Source organism: Aotus nancymaae, unplaced genomic scaffold (assembly GCF_030222135.1).
Source record: "Aotus nancymaae isolate 86718 unplaced genomic scaffold, 86718_ANA_hifiasm-v0.15.2.pri h1tg000036l, whole genome shotgun sequence".
Lineage (NCBI taxonomy): Eukaryota > Metazoa > Chordata > Mammalia > Primates > Aotidae > Aotus > Aotus nancymaae.
The window spans coordinates 87,503,861-87,530,885 of record NW_026988450.1 but is presented as its reverse complement, the minus strand read 5'-3'; the positions used below and the strand labels follow the sequence as shown (position 1 = coordinate 87,530,885).

Here is a 27,025-nt window from a genome sequence, read left to right as displayed (position 1 = left end):
CCACCGCGCCGTCCCCAGGCCGCCCCCGAAGCCGCTCCATCGCGGTCCTTGCCGTCCTGGGGCCGCGCCCGGCTCCCGCGCCTTGGGGGTTGAGCCGAGCAAACTTCGCTCACCGGCCTACGCCCGGCAGGGACCTCGCTGCGCCCCCGCGCGCCCGGGTGGGCGCTGGGCTCTCGGACCTTTGGGGAGCGAGCTGCCCCGCCCGCTGCACCTGCTCGGCCCCCTCCCCGCTTGCAGGGGACTCCAGAGACACCGCCACTTCGCAAACTTTTCCTCCCCACCACCGAGAGGGGGCGAGGAGGGGTAAAAGGGGAAGCAGGTCCCGCGGGGCGCGCGGACCTGCAGGCTTCTTGCTGGGCGCCGCCACCCGCGAGCTGGACCCACAGGGGTGCGGGGCCCCGCGGCCGCCCTCCGGCCGCTTTCTGGCCCCGGTTCCCGTCCCTGCTTTTCCCGCGGGAGCGGGGGGCGGGGTGCGGAGGGCAGCGAGGCCCGCGCGGTACCCAGCGGGGCCGCCCTGCATGGCCCTGCGCAGTGGGGCGGGCTGCTTCGGCCGGGTCTGGCGCAGGGTGTCGGGGTTCCCGGACGCCTGGCCCCGGCGCTCGAGCAGCCTCCTGTGCCTGTCCGCCTTCTCGGCTGAGCCCGGGCCCGCGCCGCCCCTGCCCCGCCAGCCGCCTCGCGGTGGCGGTGGCTGTGGCGGCCCCAGCGGAGGGGCCCCCCCTCAGCCTCCCCGCCCCCCGCCTCCCCGCTGCTGCTGCTGCTGCTGCCGCCGCCGCTTACAACTTGGAGGCGGCGGCGGCGGCGGCGGAGGAGGAGGCGGCGGCGGCCGCCGGGCGCTGCAGTGGGACGCGCGCGGCTGTGAGCCTGCGGGACATGCCCCCCGCGCCGGCTCCTTGCTGGCGGCCATGAAGAGGCAGAACGTGCGGACTCTGTCCCTCATCGTCTGCACCTTCACCTACCTGCTGGTGGGCGCCGCCGTGTTCGACGCCCTGGAGTCGGACCACGAGATGCGCGAGGAGGAGAAACTCAAAGCCGAGGAGATCCGGATCAAGGGGAAGTACAACATCAGCAGCGAGGACTACCGGCAGCTGGAGCTGGTGATCCTGCAGTCGGAGCCGCACCGCGCTGGCGTCCAGTGGAAATTCGCCGGCTCCTTCTACTTTGCCATCACGGTCATCACCACCATAGGTAAGGGCTGGGCGCGCCGCCGGGCTCCTGCGCCCCGGGAGGAGTCCGGGAAGGCGGCAGAGCGCGCGGCTCAGGGCTGGGTACAGGGCGTCGAGGGTTAAACGCAGCCTCCCTCGGGGTCCTTCCCGCAGCGCCCCCTCCTATCTAGGGAGCCTCCACCTCTGCGGCGCCTCCGAGCCTCACCCTTCGGGGACCCCACCCGGTGCTCTCCAACGCGCTGGTGTCTGGGCCGGGCGTGTGAGCCCCGAGCGAGTGTGCCTGAGCCGGGAGGGCGGAGGCGCCACTTTTGCGAAGAGAGTGGAGCGCTAAGAATAATCCCATAGCAGACACCCACCCACCCACCGCCCCGGCGCGGGCTGGGCTGCGCGGGGCTCTGAGCCTTACACTTACTACCTCTCTGGGAGTTGGAGAGGGCTGGCCTGGCACCCATGGCTCCTAGAGGGACTCAGGTGGCAGGGGAGTGTGCCGGGGGGTGGGAGACACTGACCCTCCATACCCCCTAGGCCCCCCTCCACGCTTCTCTGAGCTCAGATTTCATCTCTCTTCCTCCGGCTCCTTTTTTCCTCCCTGAGTTCCAGTTCTGGAGCTTGGACTTACCAGGCCCCTGGGAGGAGAGAGTTTGCTCTCTGGTGCTTGGGGTGGGGGTGGCAGCCCCTCAATTGCTCTCAGTAGAGGTGGAGAGTGGGGGCAGGGCGGAACCTGCCCACTCCCTGGGCTGTGACAGTGGGAAAGGCCGGTCTAGATATTGCCCAGAAAACCAGGGAACTTGAGCCCCAGTCCTGAGAGGGGGGTCCAGCTGGTAGACTACAGGGATACCCAAGGGCGCTATTCACAGAGCAGGGTCTCTGGTGAGTCCCGAGGGCAGTGTTCCCTCTAAGGCTGGGGGCTGGGAGGACTCCCAGACATTATACTTGGAGACCTGTGGGAGCGGGGGCAGGTCCCTCCATCCGGGTAGAGAGGTGGATAACCTGCGTGGCAGGAGGCAGGGTGGTGTCTCTGGTTCACTTGTCCCAGTGAGGCAGGCTGCCTCTCTAGGGCCATCTCCTTAGACCTGTCAAGGCCAGTGTGTTAGCTCAGGGGTGGTCTGTTTCCTGCACCTCTCAGGGCTTGATACCCCTGTGCCCTGGGCAGGGGTCTCTTCCTTCCCCCGACTTCTCCCCAGCTTCTCCTGTCTCACTTCTCTGGACCTCCTCCTCTAATTTCCCCCTTGATATTTTTCTTTGTCTGAAAATCTCTGCATGCTGAAAAAACAGGATTTCTCAGTGCCATATGCAACAGGAAGCGCCAGCACAGGACGGCCTGTCTTTCCTTCTTGGTTGAAAATACTTTTTAGAGAGTCATCTTGTTTTAAATGTTTAATTCATTGGTGCAGGTTTTTCTGTTTGTGAAGGAAATTGTCCTTCTGTTATCTACATAATCAGCCTGGCTCCTGCTTGCCCCACGCCCTTTGCCCAGCACCCCAAACACAGATGACTCCTTCCCTTCCCATGCTGTGTTTCCAGCATCTGAGAGGGCCAGTCAGTCATTGCCATCATCTCTGGCTTTAAACTGTGGCAGAGGCATGCAGATGCAGGGCAGTGATTCTGGGGAAGAGGGGCCTGTTTGCTGGAGAGCTGTAGAGTAAGAAATATGCCTCTGAAACTGAACAGCCCTGGGGAGGGGAGAAAGCCCCAAACCCCTTAAACATGCCTTTAGGGATGAAGACGGAAGACAGGTGAAATTGGCTAGCATGCTGGCTTCCAGTAGTAAAACAGGCACATAAAATGCTTGGCTGATCCTGAGAGTTGAGCTTGCAACATCGAGGAGAGGATTGGTGTTAAACGCAAACCCTGAAATGTGCCAGTTTTCCTTAAGACATACATTGTTGAGACTGATGAAGTTCATGCTGAGGTGTGTTTCCATGATTGATTCTGATTGGTAGTTCTGGGTGTATGCCTCTAATGGTTAGAACTCCAAAGAGAAGCTGTCGAGGGAAGTGCGGCCAAATGGAGGGTGTCGGCTTCGCCCCAGGGGCTGTGGGACTTGTATGAATAAGGAACAGAGGCCGTTTGAGGTATTCGCTGATTTTCCTCGCTTCCTTCTTTGGGTTTTCCACTAATTTTCTGGAGAGAAAGGTTGGGGGGAAAATGCATGTGCGTGTGTGAATAAAAGACAGCTCTAACGCTAACACAACTGTCCTGTTGTGGAAAGACATTCCACTTGGAACCCACAGACCTGGCTTGGAATCTGAGTTCTGCCATAGTGTAAGACCATAAGGAGCTCATTTCCCCGCTCCTCACCTCGGTTTCCTCGCCTGTAGAAGGGACATCTCACAGTAACCACCTGACAGGCTGACTTTTAGGGTCCAGGTGAGATCCCGCGGGCTGCAGCTGCCAGGCACAGTGTGGCCAACACTTAGTAGGAACAGAATCCACGCTCTTGGACAAAGCCTGATGGAGCCTCCGCTCTCTGCCCTAAGAAGCTATGTAGCAGAAGAGCTCAAATTTACAGGAAACAAAGCACCTTTCCAGTTAATTCTGTTTTTCCCCCCCATTTTTTTTAATATAAATGCAAATTAAGGTGCTCCTAGGCCTAGAACAAAACCCAGCCCCAAGCCTTGCCCTCCAAGGAATTGTCTCCTATTGGGCAGTGATATTAATGAGTCAGGTTAATCTTCATGGGTGTTCTGATTTTTAATCTAACCTTGAGCTATTTCTTGAGTGTGCTTCAACTTTTTGTCTAAGTCTCCAAGGCTAGGACAGGAGCCGCTGGTGCTGGGTGACCACGAATGAAGGCTTCTTCTCAGATGCAGTTATTAGCTTGCTCTGTGAAATGGATTTTTAAAACATATATAAGTACTACTTCGAGTTGGATCTGCGACTGAACCTTCCTAAAAGGCTTTGGAGGGATATTACCCTGAATCCCGCTCCAGCTCTCCGGGGATCCCAGGGCACAGTGACCATCGTCATAACCAGGGAAGAGCAGGAGTCCAGCCGGGCCCTGCAAAGGGCAATTTCAGTTACATCATTTATCAAGCTCTGTTTCCATTCCTCCCCATTTGCTTCCTTTGATGTCTGTGCCACTTGTAGCTATTTCTGCAGAGATTATGTTTAATTCTAAACTTGTGAAGCGCTAGACCTTTGGATGGGAAACCCTTGTATGTACCCTGTAGTTCCCTTTTGATTAGGGGTTCAGTCTGAGCTGCCCCTGAACCCCTGCCCCCGACCACCTGCTGGGGGAAGTGGTGGAAGTCAGAAGTGCTGGGGCCAGGATCTGAACAGGGGTGGAGGAGTTTTATTTGGATTTGGCCTGCTTGGGACTAAAGCTTAGGTGTGTAAGGGACCCCTGGCACACACATGTGACCTTCCTGCAGTAGGCACTTGAGCCTCTCCCCATGATCTCACAGAGCTGGAGTCTCCATGACACTTCTTTTTCCACTCTAACATCTGCGACCCAAGTTGTTATTACCTTCAGGATCATTAAGAAAAAAGAAAGCATGTTAGAAATCAGATCTCATCTGCGGAGTGCAGAGGACAATTTAAAATCGGGTTTGCATGGGGAAGGAGGGTAGGAGAGGTGGGTTTTTCCCTTTTTTTTTTTTTTGCTACAGTTTGCAGGAGGGAGAGCCATACATTAGGGGCAGTATTTCCCTAGAACCTCGGGCCCATCTGAAGCTAGGAGTGGTTGTTGCTGGAATTGAGGCGGCTGGCTTGGGGCAGGGTGCATTCTGAGAAAAAACTTTGGGGTTTCTGGAGGTGCCTGGCTCCCAGGCCTGTACCTGCTGGAAAACAGAGTGCCTTGGGAAATCTTCCTTTTCCCCTTCATCAACAGCACCTTAAACAGACTTTTGTGAAGGAGACAGCATTTTCTGTTTTTTCCTGGCACTCCTGGTGCAGTTTTGGTACATGGCTCACACTCTGAGCAAGCACCTGCCCCTGGCCTGTGCTGCTCCTAGGCTCCGAGGCTCTGGGGACCATCTAGATGACAAGATAAGGCCTGGCCTTGAGAGGGGAGAAGGAGGGAGCTGAAAACCCAAACAACTGGTTGTCGTCCAGGGCGCAGTACAGGGGCAGCTAAGCCCAGCGGCTCCCTGCCACCTGCTCAGCACACACGGAGGGTGTGCTCCTTGGTTGGCTCCTTGAACCCGTCTTACAGGTGCTTGTCCTCCGAAGTCTTCCCAGCCTCCCCTTGCACTGGCTTCCTCAGTCCCAGCCTCATTGTTTAATGAATACCATGCTTTCTGCTCCAGGCCTTAACCATGTGTGTTTTCCCCACACCTGCAGGGCCAGGACAATGCTTGGTCCACAGTGGGCTTCCCAGAAGGAAGGCTGCAGAATACAAGCAGCACCAAGCAGACCCCACAGGCTGGTGCTGGAGGAGCACGGAGCTTCCACACGCATGCACTCACTTCCCCTACTTTACAGATGAGGAAACTGAGGCAGATGAGGCCACACATACCGAGGCAGAGGGTCTGGAACTCCGTGATGCAGTTGGGATCTCCTTACTGAAGGCTCTGACTGTGGTGTTTTCCTGGGGCCAGGGCTGGGTTTGTGGAGTAGTCCATCTTGTGTTTCCTTCTCCCTTTAGCTCCACCCTTCAGTGAAACTGCTCAGCAGACCCAGATGAAGGGCCTGCCAGTGTGTCATGGGGTGGGCCCAGAGGAGTGGGACTGCCTTGGTAATGTCCAGTGGGGTAGCTGGCCATGCCGGGGAGCCAGGAGGTGCCTGTGGGCAGCTCCTCTTCTCCTGCCCCTTCTCGGACCTGGTCTGGCTTAGCTCCAGGCCCTCTAGGAAACTGCCTCTTTATAGATGTCATGGACGTGGCAAAGAAATGGGGGTTTCTTCTGATTCCGGGGTACATCAAGGAGACACATAGGTATGCAGAGACACCCAGCATGGTGCTCTGAGGAGGGGATGGGAATCAGGTGAGACCCAGGAGTTGGAGATACCCACTGCCTTCTCCTACTCTATCCTGGGTCACTTTCATTCATGGAGTCTAATGAGGTCAGAGCAGTAGGTGAACCAGGCCTCAGTGTACACCTCTTCCTCCATGCAGCGGTTAGCCACACCTCCATCTCTCCATTCAATGTGTACTCACTTGGTCCTCCATGCACCTGCTTATTCACACATCCATCCATCCACCCACCTATCTACCATACATCTGCCACCCATCAATCCACTCATCTACACATCTATCCATCCCCATCCATCCTCCTGCTCACTCACCCATCTACCCACTTATCCATCCATCCTCCATCCATCCATTCACCCACCCATCCATCATTTATCCATCCACCATCCATCCATCTACCCATCCACCATTCATCCACTCACTATTCATTCATCTACCCATCCATCTGTCCACCATTCACCCAACTACCCGCCCACTCACTTACCCATCTATACATGCATCTACCCCCTCATCCACCCGTCTACCATCTGTCTACCCACCCATCTACTCATCCATTCATTTACCACCCATACACCATTTATCCATCCACCTACCCACCCATCCACCATCCATCTGTTCACCCACCCATCCACCCATCCATCAATCTCTTCATGTACCATGCATCCATCCATCTACCCATTTATCTACCCACCCATCCACCCATCCATCCATCCATCCATCCACTTACCCATCTATTCATTCATCCACCCACCCACTCCTTCATCCATCCATTCACCCACTCATCCATCCACCCATCCATCCATCTACCATCCATCCACCCACTCCCATCCATCTGTTCGTCCACCCACTCATCCATCTATCCATCTACCTACCCACCCACCCACTCATCCATCCATCCATCCATCCACCCATCCACCCATCCACCCACCAACTCACTCACTCATTTACATCCATTTGCCCACTCACCCGTCCATCCATCCGTCTACCCACCCATCCACTCATCCACCCATCACTCATCCATCCATCCATCCACCCACCCATCCACTCATCCACCCATCACTCATCCATCCATCCATCCATCCACCCACCCATTCACTCATCCACCCATCACTCATCCATCCATCCATCCATCCATCCATCCATCCATCCATCCATTTATCTAACCATCCATTCTTCTGTGTCCTCCCTTCCTTCTTCCCTCTTTCCTTCCCTCCCTCCTCTGTGTACTCAGTGGGTCCTCAACTCACTTGCTTATTGGATGAATTTCTGCCCCTCTCTCTTTCCATGTGCTGGGTGGGGCCCCTGTGCTGGTGGGAGGCACACAGTGGTGAGCAGGCACCATACCTCTCAGCTAGAGCCTCAGTGTTAATGCCTCAATGGCTCCATGGAGGAAGGATCTCCAAGTGTCCCAGCCACATCTCCTTCCTGCAGATGTGAGCCAATTCAATCATTTTTGATTTTTAAGCATTTTTATTTAAGTATAATGTTCTTATAGAAAAGTGTACATTTCATAAGTGTATTGCTCAGTGAATTCTCATAAGGAAATCATGTCCATGTAACTAGCATTCTGAACGGGAGACAAAACATTACCAGTACCCCGGAACCCCCAACACTAGTCATTTTCTTCTTGAATGCCTCTAGTGATAAAGAGCTCATTATGTAACACACAGTGAAGTGGTGGTGGATGTATTTAGCTGAATGTTGAGATTATCTCCTGTGGGGTTCTGATCTGGTGAGGAGCGGTGTGTGCATGTGGGTTGGGTGGGGAGGGTCTTCTCCTCAAGGACTGCTTGTCTCTATTGTGGTCACCTGAGGAGGAACCAGCAGATGTACATTTAGAAACTGGAACATGGGAGGCTTAGACCTGGAAGATGAGAGGGATTTCAGTACACGGAGGCGGGATTGAGTCTGGAGTGGGGACCGCATGCTATGGTGGCCCAGGGAGCTGGCCCCAGAGGGTCGGCCCCTCTGACTCAGACTGCAGCAAGCAGCTCCGGGCTGTGTGTACACCAGCCTCCCAGAGGAGGAGAAAACATGGAGAAAGAGATGCAATGCTTGTTCTTAGCAGAGACCCTGGAACTAGGAGGCAGCTAGCCCAGGCAGGCTGGGCTGATAAAGGAAAGGCAGTGGGCACTCTTGAGAGAGTCCCCCAGGCAGAGGAATTCTGGGGCCTGAGAATTGTAGGAGGACTCTTCCCACCTCCAGGTGGAGCACCCTCCCATGGCCAGCCTGAAGGACCCGGGAGTCTGGGGTCTCTTTCCTCAAGGGATTTTGTCTTGAGGGTCTCTTGTCCTGCCCACCCCCACCCGGGGACCTCCACCTGTAGAAAGCTCTCCCCTTTTAGCTCAGGGTACCCACTGTGTAGCTTATGATCCTCCAAAGGGAGGGCTGAGTGGAGCTTGGCCTCCCTCCTGTCCTGTAATGGCCTGTAGGGATTTGGGGATAGCCCTGGACTCCGGAGTTTCTTCCAATAATGCCCTTTGTAGCTGGTTCCTCTCCTCTAAGCCTGTATGTTCCTTTCCTTTTAGCATGTGTGTGCCCTCGCAGTCCAGCCTGAGCATGCAGGGAGAGCTGAACATCACCTCCTTTTGTCTACACAATATACTTCTGTTAATGTCCTCAGTTGGTACACTAGCTTTTCTGGGTAGCCCCTTCCTGCATTAACTTGTTTTGAGAACATGTACTTCCATTTCGTGCTACTAAGCAAGAGTCCCTGACCTGCGTTGGTATGGACCCGAATACAAACCCTGACATTGATACCTGAGCACAAAGCAGAATTATGTGCTAGGGACCAGGAAAGGAAGGGGTGGTCAATGGAAAAATTCATAGCGAGGAAGATGAGAAATTTCAGGTGCATCTGTGAGTGTGCTGGCCTGGCTTGCTGAGACACTGCGGGCAGATGTCAGCTGCTGGGCCTGAAAGTCCCTCCAGCTCCTGGTTTGCTGGCCTCAGCCCAACCATGCCCCTGCCTGGGGTCTTGAGGTCAACCGGTCCTGAGTGATGGCAGAACCTGGCCAGGGAGCAGCTGCTCCAAGGTGGTGCTAGGTGAGTGGAGTGGAGCTGCCTTGAGCCATCCTCATCCTTATCACACCTCGAGCACTGGGAGGGACCAGCAGGTGGCAGTAGGGTGGAGGGACGGGGCTGGAGTAGAGGAGGGTGGGCTGGGGCTTGGGGTGGCAGCTGGTGAATGGAATGTTGGTGTGGCAAGAGGGACGCTGGGCTGGGTATCGAGAGTAGGGGGCAGGTCCCTACCCTACCCCTGGCCAGCCATCCATTGAATGGGTCACGATGCCACCTGTCTCCTGGGCAGGGTTTCAGGGACTCCTCTGTGGCATCTCTTGTGAAGGCACATGATGCTGGGAAGCGGGCAGGCCTGGGGTGCCAATGCCCTGCAGGGTGGCTCACATCTGGCTTGAAGCCCATCCTGGAGGCCCAATCCCAGGCACATCCCTTAAGACTGGACCTCTTCATCTATGAAATGGGGACTTAGAGCTCAGAATTTATGTCCTTGTAAGAATGGGAGGAAATGTGTGTGAAAGGCTTTCTCCCTCCTCCACCCAAGAGACAGCTGGTGAGTGACACAGTTTTGTTGTGATGGTGGTCATTTGGGCATGCTCGATAGGGGACAGTCATTCGGGCCTGGTTGTGCTCTGTCTACTCTTGGCAAATTCACTTTCGGCTTCCCCTCGCCACTTCCCCACCATCCCCTTTCTGCTGCTGCCCAACCCCTATATCTCTCTCCCAGCCCTAATCCTAGCAAGGGGCTGCCTGAGGCTCACTCTGAGAGATGCTCCTCAGAGACAGAAAAGCTCCTACCGTCCAATGGAAGGGGGCTGGGATGGCAGGTGTCAGGCCGGGAGCTTTGAGGGCCCCAAGCCGCATTCAAGGTGTCTCTGTTGGATGGGTATGGACTGGAATACAAGCCCTGGCTCAGTTCAAGGAGTGAGAGTTCCCCAACTCAGTTCTGTTGGGATACTATGGCTTCGTGGGATGCCACCTTCCACCCTGCCACTGCAGTGACTCTTAAAAGCTCCTGCCCCAGACCCTGTTGGCTCCCCATTCCCTGCAGAGTCAGACCTGGGTCTTCAGCTCACAGCCCTGTTCCTCCAGCCCTGCCCAGGCCTGTGCCCACAGCTTCTGCCCTGAGTCTGGCTCTGCTTTTCTCTTTTCCCCAGTTGTCCTTTATCCTCTAGAGCAAAGGACTTGTTTCTCTGCTCCCCAGCTGACTGTGCCTCAGTCTCCTGAGTAGACATCCAGATTCCCCAGGGGCCTGCTGGTCTCAGGCTCCCCTGCCCCCAGCCAGGCCCACAGCAGGTGCTCAGCCAGGCCCACAGCAGGTGCTCAGGCTGGCCCACAGCAGGTGCTCAGCCAGGCCCACAGCAGGTGCTCAGGCTGGCCCACAGCAGGTGCTCAGCCAGGCCCACAGCAGGTGCTCAGGCTGGCCCACAGCAGGTGCTCAGCCAGGCCCACAGCAGGTGCTCAGGCTGGCCCACAGCAGGTGCTCAGCCAGGCCCACAGCAGGTGCTCAGGCTGGCCCACAGCAGGTGCTCAGGCTGGCCCACAGCAGGTGCTCAGCCAGGCCCACAGCAGGTGCTCAGGCTGGCTGGATGCTGGCGGGTACTCCTGGCTCCCCGAGAGCAGGAACAGCTGAGAACTGAGCAACTTGGGTGACATCTTTCTGCTCAGTTGTGCATCAGGACCACTGGGCAGGTGTGGAATGGGCTGCAGCCTTTAGAACTCGAGTTGTTGCTTTTAATGGGAGACGACAGGTTAGGGATCTGTCCTGCTGAGTGGGGAGCTGCTCACTCCTGAGGCTTAGATGTGTGATCTTGGTCCCTACGGCCACGTGCAGGTGCCAGGCATCTGGCAGGAAGAGATGCCCACTTGTGAAATGGCCTTTGGCTGTCACTGGCCCTGCCAGACATGTGAGGAGCAGCCCGCTCAGGAAGGGGAGAGACCTTTACCTGTAGCTGACAGGCACATAGCGCACATGTGGTGTTTGTCAGAGATGAGGAAGGTGGGCACACATCTAGGGTGAGCCTCTCAGGTGGGGCTGGGTGAGGCTCAGAGCTGGGGCCTGGGTGAGCCTCTCAGGTGGGGCTGGGATGAGCCTCTCAGGTGGGCTGGGGTGAACTCAGGCTGGGGTGAGCCTCTTGGGTGAGCAGGGTGAGCCTCTCTGGTGGGGCTAGGGTGGTCTGCTCAGGCGGGCAGGGTGAGTTGGGTGGTACTGAGAACTGTGGGGTGCACACTTTGTTTCCACATTTGAAGCAGAAGCTGTAGGCAGCATTTTGTGTCGGGGCAGCTTGGGGTGAAAGGCCCCGTGTGGACTGGAAACAGGCAGTGCCAGGCTCCTCGTGGGTGCCAGGGCGTGGGCATTCAGTTGGACGTGGGTAGGAGCCAACTGCTGCTGATGCCGGATGGGCCTAGGCTGAGCTTATCTGGGCCACAGGGAAGGGCCCAGCGCAGAGATGCCGCTGGATGTGGGAGAACGTTCCCCAGTGAGTCTGGTCATGATGAGACGCTCTCCCTGTGCCGTTTCTGGGAGATGACTTCTTTGACAGCACCCAAGTGCTGAGGAGCTCTGGCAGTTGGGGAAATTGGTCTAGTGTCTGTTTGGGACAATGTTCAGGCCGCAGGTATCCAAACACCAGTGAGGGGGAAGCCGCTGTGTGTTGATTCCCCAAATTGCTCTCATACTATGGGAAGGGAAAGTTGGCAAGCATCTGTGGAGCGTTCCGTGAGAGGGAGGAAATTCCCCACAATTCTTCTGCGACCCCATGATCACATCCAAGAACGGCTTCAGCATTCGGTGTTCACCTTCTTGTCATTGCCCAGATGTGCTTGCTGTCTTTATCATTTCATCAGAGTGGACCATTTAGGGATGGTGTTCGGGTGCCTGTCACAGAAAACCCATTTAACAAGGACTTGAGCAAACAGCAGTTTTCTGTTTCTTGGTTGCAAAGCGCGGGGCAGGCAGACGGGTTGACAGGTGGCTCCACAATGCCTTGAGAGAACAGGCTCTTTCCAGCTTTCTGCTTTCAGTCATCTTAGCTTGCTTTTTGTCCTCTGGCTGGTGTCTCATGGTTCCATGGTGGCTGTTCCACCTCCAGTATTCTCTCCAGCGTCCCTCCCGGCAGGAACAAGAGGAAGAACACAAGTCAAAGGTATATGTCAGCTGAGCCTGCTTCTTTCTAAAGAGCTTTCCTGGACAACCCACCCAACAGCTTCTACTTCTATCTCGTCAGCCAGGACTATGCCTCATGACCAACTCTAGCTGCAAGGGAACCTGGAAAATGAGGCGTGCTGTTTCTCAAAGCAAGCTGGGGTGCGGCTGGTGAGGAGGGGGTGCAGTCAGGTATCCGGAGGTACCCTCGGTGTCTGTGGTGATATGCACAGCATTTCGGAGCCCCTTTTCTCTTTAAGTCTACATCACACATTACCTTGTGTTTCCACAGTCTGGAGGGAAATGATTTTAATGGCTATATATCCACTGAGTGAGTGAACACTCAACTGTTGAGCTGTGCCTCTATTGATAACGATTTAATGTATTTTTTCTTTTTTTAGGCTAACTGTAGATCATGCTTTGTTGGACATCTCTGTGGGTGTGGATTCTGTGAGGTCTTCCTTTAAGGGTTTGCTGGCTGTAGTGGGATCAGCAGGTCACAGGGCACAGCACTTGGTTGTTCTCATCAACAGTTGTACAAGCAGGGCTGGGTCTTCTGGCTTCACTGCAACCTCAGCAGCCCTCAGCAGTGTTGACAACGCTTATGATGTTCTTACTATTTCAGAATGTTTTCTTAGTGATCTTCAGGTAGCCTTGGAAAGGCAACTGGGACGAGCTCACGTGGAGTTGGAAAGCTGGTGTCGACAGTGAAGTCCTTGCTCACCCCAGATAGAGCCAGTCCAGGGAGATTGCAGTGTACTTGTGGACACATGAAATGAGGAGTGGGAGGGGAGGTGAGCCTGGGGAGTTTAGCTCTGGGGACTGGGAGGGTTTGCCTTGACAGTTTGGCCCAGCCTACTGGCTCTGGTCACTGCAACTCTGTACCAAGAAGCAGCCTCAGAGGGGCAGGGTGCCATGTGTGATTGATTAGTTGTGTCTGACATGGGTATGGGTCAGGCAGTGGTAGCATGCTTGCCACATATGCCCACCCTGGGCTGGTGGAAGAGAGAATTTTGGAGGTGGATGCCTTCCCATCAGTATGCTAGGAGTGATGTCATTATGGATAATTGCTTGACCTGGGTGTGATCTAGTTTACAAGACGGGTTCCCATCCACAACCATCTTTCATCCATTAACAAGACTATAGAATAGGGTCCGTGGTTACCTGGTTATGCTGATGAGTCTCTGAGAGATTTGGTAACTTACCCAAGGTCATGAAGTGGAGCTTAGGACTTGAGCCCAAATCTCTCTGCAAGCTTGATGTGGTCTCCATTACACCCACAGCCTGTCCGGGGTGCAGTCCCAGACACTGTCGCTCTGCCTGGAATTAAGAACTTGGATATAGGAAGGATCAGTCTCAAGGACGATTACCTGACAGTCAAGAGAACTCAGAAGTCATCTGGTCCCACCCTCTCAGGATGGCAGCATCACTGAACCCTCCAGGGACAGGGAGTTCATGGCCTCACACATAGAGAAAGGCAGATGTGGCATCAGTTTTAAAATAAAAGGACAAACGACAAAACGACTCTCATTGTTTTGTCTTAGTTCTCCTGACCAGAGCTCCCCAGGATAAGTGTGATTTCATATTCTCTTACCAAAGAGCTATTGTTTATGGCATGGCCATGGGATTCTGGTTTTTTTTTTTTCTTTCCCAGTGACTCTCTCAATTAATTCCATCCTCTCAACAACCCTGAGATAGACATTTTCATATATCCCTGTTTTACAGATGAGGATATAGAAGATCAGAGAGACTAAGCAACTTGTCCAGGGTCATGTAGCTAATAAGTGGCAGAATCGAGTTATGCCCGGAAGTCTGACTTCAGAGTCTGAGCTGTGTCACTCCATACAGCATCTTTTCGCCTGTATCAGTTAGCTAGTGACGTGTAACAAATCATCCACAAACCCAGAGGCTGAAAACGACCACCGTCTATTATTATTCACAGTCTGAGGCTCAGCTGGGCACCTTTTTCTCACTGCTGGTCTGCAGGCTGATGGGGGAAACTCTGCTTCAAGTCATTGCATGTTTTTTGCTTGATGATGGCAAAGGCACAGGAGAGCAGCAAAATCAGTGATGCCTCTTATGCCAAGATGCTGCCGTGAAGCTGTCACTTCTTCCACATACCATTGGCCAAAGCAAGTCATGTAACTGAGGCCAAAGTCAAAGGGTGGGAAATGCATCCTGCCCACAATGAGCCCAAAGCAATGGTATAGTGTCTCAGCCTGCCATCTGACCATACCTCTTGCCAAGTCCCTCCTGCCACCCCCTCCTCACTGTGATTTGCTGCCTGGTGCAGTGGAGAGCATAGCTTTGGTTTCCAGGTGGGTTCAAATCCTGCCCATTGTATAGCTCTCAGATGATGTGCTGTTTTCTCATCTGTAAAACAGACAGTCCACAGTCTACCTTTGGATTAGTTATAGTTTGCTGGGGCTGCCATTACAAAGTAAGACAGGGTGACTTCAGCAGCAGAAAATAATCTTTTTCTCACCATTCTTGAGGCCCGAAGTCCGAGGTCAAGGTATCGGCAAGGTTGATTTCTTCTGAATCCTTTCTTTTTGGCGTGTGGATGATCGTCTCCCTGTGCTTCACCTGGCTGTCCCTCTGTATGTGTCTGTGGTCCTAATCTCCTCTCCTTAAAAGGACTTAAAGTTTGGATTAGGGCTCACACAAAGGGCCTCATTTTGCTTTAATTTTTTTCCCTAAAACAGTTACATCTAGAGGTCCTGGGGGCTAGGATTTCAACATATAAACTTGGGGTGAGGGGACGTTTTTCAGCACACAGTAACTTCCTAGGACTGCTGTGAGGATTAAGCGAGATCAGGGAGATGGAAGCACCTAGTTCAGGGCCTGTCCCATAGAAGTCATTCAATGCATGTTGCTTCTCTGCCGTATCCCGTGTATGAATCTGAGTTTATCTTACTATGGTCAAGAAGACTTTGTTGTCCAAATATGTTATTTAATCTATTGTTACTTATCAAAATCTGACCGTTTGCTAGGCTGAAAGCCTACCTTGGTGGAGTGGACCCAACCCAGGATCGGTCATTGATATGGTCTGCCTCTGCACCCACCCAAATCTCATCTCAGATTGTAATCCCCATGTGTCAAGGGAGAGAAGTGATCAGAGTGTGTGGGCTGTCCCACGCTGATGATGAATGCGTTCTCACTAGAGCTGATGGTTTTAAAGTGCGGCACTTCCTTGTTCTTGCACTTACTCTTTTCTGCCACCTTGTGAAGAAGGTGACTACTTTCCTTTCCGCCACGATTGTAATTTAACTGAGACCGCTCCAGCAATGTGGAACTGTGAGTCAAATCTCTTTCCTTTAAATTACCCAGTCTCAAGTATTTTTTTATAGTAGTGTGAGAATGGACTAATACAGTCATGGAGGGACCTGGGCTCAAATCCCTCCTCCACCTGTTACTAGCTGGGAGATGGCAGGTACATTCTTGCTCTCGTCCTCAGCATCCTTATTTGTAGGGTATGGGTGATCCTATCTCCTTTAGCATGTTTTGAGGTATATGAAGTCTACTGTGCTTTTAAACCTTTTCTTAATCGGATTTAAAAACTGATAACATGTAATACCTCTGTAATTTAAACATACACACACATTAATGCTAGGTTTTTGGTGTGATTATTATTATGACTATATGTAATAAATGAGTACTTATCTTTAAGAGATAATGATGCAAGTATAAGTGAAATGTCTGAGATTCTGCTTTAACATAACCTGAATCACACAGGGAAGTGGATAGGGGTTTAGATAAAACAGGATTGGCCTTGAGTTGTTCATTGCTGAAACTTGAGTATTCCTATCTGGGGATTAATTATATTTTTCTCTACCTTGGTGTATATGTATGTGTGTATGTATACATATATATATATACACACACACACACACGTAGATATACATGTATGTATACATATATATGCTATATATGAAAATCTACATAGTGATAACTTAAGAAAAACCAAACAAAATGTATCACAGAAGTAGAAGCCTCCTGTAATGGTCCAGCCCCTTAGCCCCATGTCTAAGAGGTGATAGCTAGCAGCAGGTTGCTGCATAGAAGAGGACGAAATACTTGGCTCTGTTGCAGGCTCTGGTGTGCACATGTGTTTTCTTTGGCTCTTACATTCTTTGAAAATATTTGGAATTAGTTGCCAACATTTATTAATCTTTTAAAAGAACCAGCTCTTAGTTTTATTATATCTATTTTATTGATTTTTTTTGCATTTATTTATTTTTTATTTATTTATTTACTTATTTATTTGTTTTGAGATGGAGTCTTGCTCTGTTGGTCAGGCTAGAGTGCAGTGACACGATCTTGGCTCACTGCAACCTCCACCTCCCGGGTTCAAGCGATTCTCCTGCCTCAGCCTCTTGAGTAGCTGGGATTACAGACGCCCACCACTGCACCCTGCCAATTTTTGTATTTTTAGTAGAGACGGGGTTTCACCATTGGCCAGGCTGGTCTCAAACTCCTGACTTTGTGACCTACCTGCCTCAGCCTCCCAAAGTGCTGGGATCACAGGCGTGAGCCACTGTGCCCAGCCACTTTTATTTTTATTGAACACTTAATTTACATTCTTTAGGTTTATTTATTTTTTCCTCCCTTCATGCACTGACAGTTACTAGGCTTTCTCTTTTTATAAATAAATTCAGTAAAGACTATACGTTGTCCTCTGTATGCCCCTTTGGCTGCATCCCATAGGTTTCTCATTATCGTTTGTTTGTAAGTAATTTGCAAATAAGTTTATTTTTTTCTTTAATCCAAGGGCTATTTGAAGTGTGTGTGTTTTAAAGTTATACACAAAACACACATGCATATACATGCACTTTTGTTAGCATAATGATTAGGTATGAGAATGAGTTTTGGAGCCAGACTGCTTGTGTATTATTCTGTCTTGGTCATTCACTAATTGTAATGTAATTACATGGACATGTATTTCAGCCTCTCTGTGCCTTGGCTTTTGCCATCTATGAAATGAGGATGATAACAGCAACAATAATAGACCTCAAGGTTGTTGAGAAGATTAAGTTATTTATTGAATTTTGTACATTTAAAATAGCTACTATGTTTTGAGTGTTTCCTATCTGTAAGTCATATTTATAATGCATAATTTCTATATTTTAAAATTTACAGGACATTTTCTTTGTAGTTCAATTATTAATTTTTATAGAGTTCCATGAATATTTGAAAAGACCATGTATTTCTTTGTTGTGTATAAACTTATACACAAATCTATTAAATCAAACATATTTATTATGTTACTCAAATCCTTTTCAAAGTCTGAAAACTAGTGATTCCTGGCTCAATCAGCTTGCACACATGTTGGATTTAGCACATATAGTGTTTAAATTATCATTATTTTATTAACATTTATGCCTTAAATGGAGCATGTGCTCTTTCCAGCTCACCATAGTCCGTAACATCATCATATCAAGTCATCTTACTCATTGGCTTCAGCTGCCTCTCTTTATAGGCATTTTGATGTGTGTGTTTTGCTTTATAATCTGCCTATAATTGTGAGTAGGTCTACTTAATTTCTGAGGGAGATCCCTGAGTGTCTCTACCAATGCTTGGTCACTGTAGCTTGTCAATTTCTCCTTGTGTTTCTGATAATTTTAGTTTTACGTTTTTGAAGCTATGTGGTTAGATGCATAAAGGTTTGTTGTTATTTCTTCTTGGTAGAGGTAAGCTTGCCTATGTAAAAGAAGCTTTTTTATTATAGTTGATGCTTGTGCCTTCTTTTTCCCTGATACTATTTCTGTGCCTACTTTTTCAAAATTAGCATTTGTTATATATATGTTCATATTTTTAGCTTATGTTCACCCTTTTTCTTCTAGGAAAGTTTTTGATATGGCTTATAACCAAAGATATAAAAATTAGGTATAAAGTTAGTCCCATAATATGGGATGTTTGATTTGTGTATACTAACTTTCATATTGGCTGTGATACAGGTTCAAATTTAGTTGTGGCTCCCAAGAAGAAAAGACAGAAAGAAAACATGTCAAATGTTATAACTGCTATCATTAGAAATGCGTGGTGCTAAATGCACAAAAGAATGTGTTCTCTGCTGGGCCTGGTGGCTCATGCCTGTAATCCCAGCACTTTGGGAGGCTGAAGTGGGAGGATCACGAGGTTGGGAGTTTGAGACCAGCCTGGCCAACATGGTGAAACCCCATCTCTGCTAAAGATACAAAAAATTAGCTGGGCATGGTGGCACACACGTGTAATCCCAACTAGTCTGGAGGCTGTGGCAGGAGAATTGCTTGAACCCAGAAGGTGGAGGTTGCAGTGAGCTAAGATCATGCCATGGTATTCCAGTCTGGGTGACAGAGCGAGACTCAATCTCAAAAAAAAAAAAGAAAAAGAAGACTATGCTTTCATACCTTCATTGAGGGTTCACCAAGTAATGTTGTATTAGTGTGAGGAAAATCAAAGAGGACTATGAAATGTGGCTGACTTGGAAATAACCAGGGCCATGGAGTTCTCAGGGCATGTCTGGGTGGGATGTTCAGTGAGTGATGATGCTGGTCTCTGGGGTACACTGTCCAGGACCACCTGGGGCCTGGGATTCTATAATTTTTTGGCTTTGTCTTCCTTAGTGTGTTGGCATTTGTACTTGGGTTTATCACGTCTCTGTTCCAGACAGGAAAAAGGAGGAGGCAAAGGTCAGAAGGCTTATGACAGTGGGGATTGTCCTTTTAACAAACTTTCCTGGAAGCCGCACTCAGCATTTTCTGCCTCTGCCCCATTGGCCAAGGGTGGGCCACATGGCCACACTTAGAGCCATCATTGGAAAGTGATGGGGAGGAGGAGGTGTGGCTGCTTTTCCCATCTCATGCCTGCCTTGATACTTAAGGGACATCCAGTCTAGAATCCTGGAGAGAAAGGGACCTTCTGGTGGCCTGTTCAGTCACCCCTCACACTCTGCTCACACACCTCCTGTTACAGGGACAGCCCTCTGAGCCCTCAGCCATGGTCAGCTACCGCATGTCCTGGATGTGACCTCGTAACACATGGTCAACTCCAACCCCTTGTGCAGACCTGGCTTCCCTGTCTGGGCTTTAGTCTCCCCATGCATGAGTGAGCCCACGGACAAGGTTGGCTTTGAAGTCTAGTGGCTGGTGATGGAAACCCTTAGACCTGCCGCTGAAGACAGAGGCCACCAACTGCTTCATTTGGCATCTGGGGATGTCCCAAGAGTCCCCTATAAAAGAATCAGAAGTGGAGTTGGAGCTGAAATGGGGAATGCTTTTGGCAGGAGAGCACCTCAGAGTGAGAACAGTAGAGGGGAGGAGGGAGGGAGCAGGAGGAAGCTGCCGGCAGGGGCGGGGCAGGTGCTTTTCTCTCTGGCTGCTTTCTTCTCCGCCTGGCTCCCAGGCACCTGCTCTTCACCTTGTCTGGCAGGGGAGAAATCTGGAGCCGGTGGGACATTGCTCTTATCCCCTTGAGCCTTTTGTCCTGGGACCAGCATCTCCCCACACAGGGAGGGTGTCAGTGCTGTGACCCTTTTCCTTCTTCCTATCAAGTAGATGTTTGCTGTAAGCTGGGATCTTGCTTTTAAAGTTTAGAGGGGAATTGCAGATGTCCCCTTCCCTGGCCCCTGCTGCCTCTGGTTGCAGTCCCTCCCCATCCCAGTCCCAGGAGGCCTGGCCATTGGAAATGCTCTGGTTTTTTTCCTTTGGGTTTTGTTTTCCAGCTCAGCCTAGATCCATTCTGGGCACACAGAGGAGCCCTCTCTAATTTTTGGCTTCCTCTGGGGATGACCTAAGCATTTGTTTTTAAAGGGCGGGTATGGGGGGGGGGTCACCAGGCATTATGCAACACTGCACTATGGCAACATCACCCACTCGGCCTTCTCCAAGCTGCTTGCATTTCTGAGATGGCCCAGGGCCTCTGCTGATGTGCATCAAGCTAGCCCCAGGAGATCGAGTCACTGCCCTGCTCACAAGCCATCGATGGCTCCCAGTGGCCCACAGCCTGCAATGAATTGCTTACCTTGGCCCTTGAAGTGTAAGCCCTTGCTTGTCTCTCAGGCCTGTCCCTCTCTCTACCCCTGTCCCATGCAGACCGAGTCACAGGCTGGAGTGGGACATCCCTAGCCACTGAAGATGCCTCCTCTCTGCAGCCTTCCCAGGCGGGTGAGAGGTCTCTCCTCTGGGTCCCTGCAGCTCCAGGGCTCCTGCCAGCTCAGCACCTGCCACCCTGTGTCGTGTTCAGCTCTTTCCAAGCCAGTCTTCATTCCCTGTTCCCAGCACCCCTCAGCAGGGACCCTCTTCTTTATCTCCCAGGGACTGAGGCCCCCACCCACCTGTGACTGGCACTAAGCAGGCCCTCCAAGAATATTTGTTGAATGAACATAGGCATGGAAATGGGACAGCTTTCACGAGAGCTATATTTAACTGTTCTAGAATATTCTCTAGGTCTTTCAGAAAAGCAAATCCTTGAAAAACAGCAGCCCACGAATCCGAATGGCAGGTGTTTGTGAGAAGAGGTGGGTGGTCCCATCGGGAGGGCTTCCCGTGGAGCCGGGCTTCTCCCTGCACCCCTCATGCTCCCCACTCAGCCCCAGACACCTGCCAACTTTGCTGTTCTTCCTCCAAATCCCAGGTCATCTGCAGGGACTGGCTTCCCGTGGTGCCACAGGAAGCTCCCATGAGGTGAGCCACAGGAAGGGAGCTCTTGTTGCCCCACCTGGGGTTGGGCCATCTTTCCTGGTGTCTCCTTTCCTGAGCTCCAGGCATGGCTGTGACTGTCCAGGCCGCATAAGTGCCGGGTGGTTAAATAACAGTGTTTGTGCACTGACATTTTCTTTCCAAGGAGGGTGCTGAGGCCAGGGGTCCCCTACAGGTTACCTGGAGCCCCACACTATGATGTGGGATTGGCCACTGCTGGCCTTCCCAGGGAGCTGGCCCCAGCGGACTCGGATACTCTTGTGCCTTATGGCAGAGGGGGCAGCCAGCCTGCTGCTCACCGTGCTGCCTGCACAGCACGGGGTGAGCTCCTAAAGCCAGCCACCCTTGTTCCAGCTCCCAAGCACTCTGGAGCACCAGGAATTTTGCAGGGTCAAGTTCAAACTAACAAGATGTGTGGACCTTTCCCACGTGACTCCGCCCTGCTCTCCCAGCTTCTTGCTCCTTCCCCTGGACCTCTGGGCATGGGGCTCTGGGCATCGGCTGCTGGTGCCTTTGACATGGTCCCTGCCTCCTGCCTCACACCTTGGCCCAGGTTACTCCATCTGGCGGCATCTTTCAGGGCCACTCTGCTGTTTCTTCATTTGGTGAACTTCGGTGGTGGTGTGCTAGGGAGAGGAGCAGAACCCAATGGTTAGTGCCAGCGATGGGCTCAGCCTTCATGAGGCAGGGGTGTCATGGATGCTCTCCTTGCCTCTTTCTCATTATGTGACCTTAAATGGACATAGCTTGGAGTCTGGTGTTTCCATACACAGAATGGGTAGAATGATGACTGCCTTCTGGAGATTTTGTGAGGCTTGAATGAGATCACGTGCGGAAGGCGCTTGGCCACATGGCACAGGATGAATGCACAGAAGACGATATGATTAGTGTTAGCATCTGCCTGTTCTGTGCCATGCTAGATGCTGTTGGCTCCAAGGCAAAGAAAGCAGACACGAAAGCCACATGCGTGCTTGGGGAGACAGTTACAAAGCTGGAGCTCTAAGCTGTGGGAGGAGAAGGGCTGAAAGGAAGCTGGGGTGAGGCTGGAGAGAGCCCCACGCTGCTGGGCAGGACCTTGGAGAGTGTGAGGAGGAGTTTGGATTTTGCACCCTAGACCTCGGGGTCAGAGAGAGAGGGACTGGCTCTGCGTTTGGAGAATGAGACTGCCTGGGTTCAATCCTAGCGTGGCCTTTAATAGCGTGTGGCCCCAGAGAAGCTACACCTTCTCTGGGCCCCAGTTTCCTCTCCTGCCTAGTGGGGATCCTGAGAGCGCCAGCCTCAGGGGGCTGAGCATGGATCAGGCATCAGGAGCACATGGGGAAGTGCCCGGCACACCGTGAGCACTCGCTGGGCTGTGCGGGTGGAGGCTTTGCCTGAGGCAGGGGCTGATCTGAGATGCTGAAGCCACAGAAGGGTAGGGCCGCCTCCTCCTCTGATCTCCTCTGTGGGTAACGATCCGTCTTCCTGTCCTTCCTCCAGCCTGGGACTGTCCCTGAGGAGGCCCTCCTGCTGTCCAGGATCACAGACCCTCCGGAGGTATGCAGGACCCAGCTGGCCCCTAAGCTGTTACTTGCAGGCCCAGGACAATGGCCGGTTTCTGGGGAAGGGGAAGGGGCAGATCCAGGTTGGGAGGTGGAGAGTGAGCCTCTGTAGCCCTGGGGAAGTTTCCTTCCTAAAGCTGGGCCCCACCTGCCCCCCTCTGCCATCCCCAGAAGACCCAGGCACTGGAACTTGTGGTCCCTGTGCCTGCCGCTGCTGGCCAAGGCTGAGCCTGGAGCCTGCACTTGGCTGGCTCTGGGCAAAGGTGCTGCCAGCCGGAAGAGATGTTGCCAGCCCTTGCTGGCCTCAGGCACCACTCCTGCTTCCCTGCAGACAAGAGGTGGGAGCAGGTGGTGCAGGGGGATAGACCTGGTGAAAGTGGGAGCCATGGCCCCCAGACCATGCAGCCAGGTAGGCCTGTGCCTGGCACACACAGTGCGCTCACCTCACCCAGGATGCCCTGTCCCTCCTGAGGGACACAGCTATGACATATGGCAAGGTGCATTTGAGAAAGGCACCCAGGCTGAGGAAAGTGTGGGCTGCTGGGCAGAGTGGAGGTGAGGGTTGGGGACACCACAGCCTCGGTTCACAGAAACGGTGGGTCACACACACACTTGCTTATTGCTGAGTGAATTGGCTTAGACCCCTGCGTTTCCCCAGGTTTCCGTCTCTAGCTTCTCCTTCTGTGAAGGCAGAACCTGGGCTTCTTTGAAAAGACTTGGGTTTGAATCCTGACCCTCTCACACAGGCTGTATGACCTGGGGTGAGCTCTGCAGCCTCTCTGTGCAGTCTTCCCATCCGTCCAGCAGACAATCTAAGGAGACGCTGGCACGTGCTAAGCTCTCAGTGACTTCGGCAGGTTCCTGCTAAGCTCCCCTCAGCTTTATCCAAGGACGCGCACACCCAGAGGCCCTGGGCTGCATGATCGCTAGACTGTGTTGACGTCTTGTAAGAAAAATCTGACCACTCGGGGTTTCCCTTGTAACAAGAAGTGTGCGTCAGCAGGCTGGGCTGGTAGCGCTCCTTGGGGGAGTCATCGCGGACCTGGGCCTGTGTAGTTCACGCATCCCTGAGCTCAGGGAGTGCCTTTCACCTGCCATTCCACATCCTGCCTTCTAGGCAAGAGGAGGGGAGAGCAGAGGCAGGTGCCAGCTGGGCCTGCACCTGCCCATTAGGGATGCAGGCGTTCTCCAGGAACCCACCTGGCGTGGCTCGTACTGGCTGTCATTGGCTGGAACTGGGTCACATGGCCACTCCTGGTATTTTTAGCTGGGGCTATTGTTGTTTTGAATAAAACTGGGGTTCTCTTAGTAAGAAAGAAGGGAAGGGGCTGAAGGGACAGACAGCCTGACTCTGATGCCTACAGGCTTTTAAAAAACAAAGCAAACTCTACCACCCAAAATCAGACCCACAAATGCATCTTTTCAGCCAATATTCTTTCATTAGGGGCAGACCCAAGTCTCTGCCTAGCTGCCTGGTCTTGCCACTGTGTAGACGTAAAAGCTGGATTTAGCTGTGCCTCTGGGGAGGGCTGGGCATGGTGGCTCATCCCTGTAATCCCGGCACTTTGGGAGGCCGAGGCAGGCGGATCACGAGGTCAGGAGATTGAGACCATTCTGGCTAACACAGTGAAACCCCATTTCTACAAAAAATACAAAAAAAATTTAGGTGGGCATGGTGGCACATGCCTGTAATCCCAGCTATTAGGGAGGCTGAGGCAGAAGAATCACTTGAACTCAGGAGGTGGAGGCTGTAGTGAGCCGAGATTGCGATCACACCACTGCACTCCAGCCTGAGCGACAGAGTGAGACTCCATCTCAACAAAACCAAACCAAACAAAAGCCTGGGAGAGAGGCCATTTACTGCTGTGTTGTCTGTAAAGCTGAGGCCTTGGTCTGAGAACGGGAGCCCACGTGGCATCAGGGGCCCAGTGATGGACTTCAGCCCTGGCAAGGTGAGGTCTGAGGCCAGCACAGCACACCCAAGTCCACAGGCCTTGACCCCCAAAGAGGAAGGTACTTGTGGACCTTGGAACTGGCTGTGGACTTTCTATCAGTGCCAGGAAGCAGCATCAGGGACTTTCTCCAGGGACGGCCCTGAGACCCTCGGGATTGTTGAGAGAACGTTCAAGCTAGGGAGGACCTGGCTTCCTAAGCCTCATCCCGGAAGAACAGAAGGGCCCTGTGAAGGCCCCAGAGCTCAGAGCATGAGTGGAGAGGGCCCCAGCTGGCTGCCAATCAAGAGCCAGACATACCTTGCCCTGACCAGGAGTGGGGCTTCCTAAGAGCCCAGGGAGGACATGGGGCTGTGGTCCTAGAGGGACAGTAACCTCGGGGCTCTCAGCCAGAGTGGGGGTGGGTTCTTGTCTCAGATCTGAGAATGGAGCCACCTGCAAGGCATGCATATCAGGAAAGACGCTTCCACGACACATTGGAATCCTTTCACCTCTGAGAGAAGGCGGCCTGCACCTTGGGCAGAATCTTGATTCCAGTGGCTTCCAAGGAGTTCTTGTGACCCTGAGAAAGCTGAGGGATTGTGTGGAATGAGTCCAGTCATCTCCAGGTCCAAGCAGGGGTCAGGCTTTGGTGCCAGTGGGTGTAGAAGTCTGTCAGCTGCAGCTGAGTGGGCCTGGATGGACTGGATCAGGCTGTGGGGCTGAGCCTGTGGGGCTGGAATGCAAGGTATTATTGTGCAGCTGTGGGGACCCGTCAGGCTGGGATGTGAGGTATTACTCTGCAGCCAGGGGGACCCATTGGACTGTGGTGCAAAGTATTACTCCACAGCCGTGAGGACGCGTTGGGCTGGGTTGCAAGGTATTACTCTGCAGCTATGGGGATCCATTGGGCTGAGATGCGAGGTATTACTCTGCAATCCTGGGGACCCATTGGGCTGGGATGCAAGGTATTACTTTGCAGCTGTGGGGACGCGCTGGGCTGGGATGCGAGGTATTACTCTACAGCCAGGGGGACCCATTGGGCTGAGATGCGAGGTATTACTCTACAGCCATGGGGACCCATTGGCCTGGGACTCGAGGTATTACTCTACAGCTCTGGGGACCTGTTGGGCTAGGATGCAAGGTATTACTCTGCACCTGCAGAGACTCATTGGGCTGGAATGTGAGGTATCACTCTGTAGTCCTGGAGACTCGCCAGGCTAGGATGTGGGGCCCTGTCGGGCTGGGGTGCATGGTACTACTCTGCAGCTGTAGGGAGTAAGGGAACCTCCTTTATTTTTCTTCCTCCTTGTAAGAGTGTCTGATCCACTTTTTCACCCTTAGTCAAATGCTCGGCATTTAGAGGATTGTGTTTTCTCTTGGCCCTGAGCTGCTTCTTGGGGTTTAAACAAACCAGCAGCCCAGGCAAGCTGGGTGACAAATACTTCTTGTCATTTGGGGTCAGACTAGCCTCTGGGACAAGTGTTATGGAAAAAGTCCTAGGCCCTGGAGTTGGATGAGCCCAAACAGAAGTCCAGCACTGTCCATTTCTCCTGGTGTGACTCAGTGCCTCTGCCTCAGTTTCCTCATCTGTGACCCAGGGGTGCACACACCCACAGGTGATAGCAGAAGCATCTAACACCTAGCACAGGCACAGGTGCAGCTGCTGCACCACCCGCTGTGCCCAGCATCAACCTTTGGTTGGTGGCCTCAGCAGGGAGGGTCCCCTGCAGCCACCAGCTAAAGGAAGGTCCAAAACATGATGTGGGACTGCCTTTTGGGAAGGTGCATACGTTCTGCAGCCTACTGGCCACCTGGGTTTTCATCCTGTCTTTGCAACCTCCCAGCCATGAGGCTGTGGACAAGTGATTCACCATCTCTCTCTTTTTTTGAGACAGAGTCTCACTCTGTCACCCAGGGTGGAGTGCAGTGGCACAATCTCGGCCCACTGCAACCTCCACCTCCTGGGTTCGAATGATTCTCATGCCTTAGCCTCTCAAATAGCTGGGATTACAGGCATGCACCACTACACTCAGCTAATTTTTTGTATTTTTAATAGAGATGGGGTTTCTATCAAAAATAGGCCCATGAGGCCCTGCAGAGGCATCAGGGCAGAGCTGGAGGCAGTGCCATGGGGTCAGGGGTTGGAGTCCCGGCTCCTCCCTTTAGCTGTGTGCCCTGGGCGTGAGGGAGCCCCAGGCTCCTGAGCTGTGAAATTGGAGGGCCGGGTCCCTGCCCCTCACAGAGGGCTGGTCTTGAGCTCCTGGCCTCATGTGGTCCACCTGCCTTGACCTCCCAAAGTGCTGGGATTACAGGCGTGAGCCACTGCGCTCAGCCATGATTCACTTATTTTGTGCCTCCATGTCATGAAGATCAAAGTGAGCACATACTTGAGAAGAGCTTAGGAAGAGCCTGGCATATGGCTCACACACAAGGAGAGCCTCCTCTCAGAATCAGGGGCAGCCTGGGTCTAGAAGGCCCTTTGGGGACAAACTTCTCATTTTCCAGGTAGCCCTATTCTGAGAAATCCTGGTGTGTTCATCAGGCAACATTTATGAGTGCCTGCACTGTACCAGCCCCAGCTGGGAAACAGAAATGAGTAATCACAGGTTGAAGTTCTGTCCTCAAAGAGCCCAC

General features: G+C 52.6%; 1 protein-coding gene across 4 annotated transcripts in view; it reads left to right on the top strand.

The window, feature by feature from the left end:
- The first annotated feature begins 771 nt into the window (after window positions 1-771).
- KCNK9 (potassium two pore domain channel subfamily K member 9) overlaps window positions 772-27,025 on the top strand; it is a 106,229-nt gene continuing 79,975 nt past the window's right edge. For 3 of the 4 annotated variants that reach the window (XM_012461179.3, XM_064384627.1, XM_012461175.3), the window contains exon 1: window positions 772-1,185. In XM_012461179.3, coding sequence (XP_012316602.1) covers window positions 903-1,185 — 283 coding nt within the window. In that variant the 5' untranslated portion in view covers window positions 772-902. The remainder of the gene's footprint in view (window positions 1,186-27,025) is intronic. The other variant, XM_012461176.3, reaches the window with a different exon arrangement.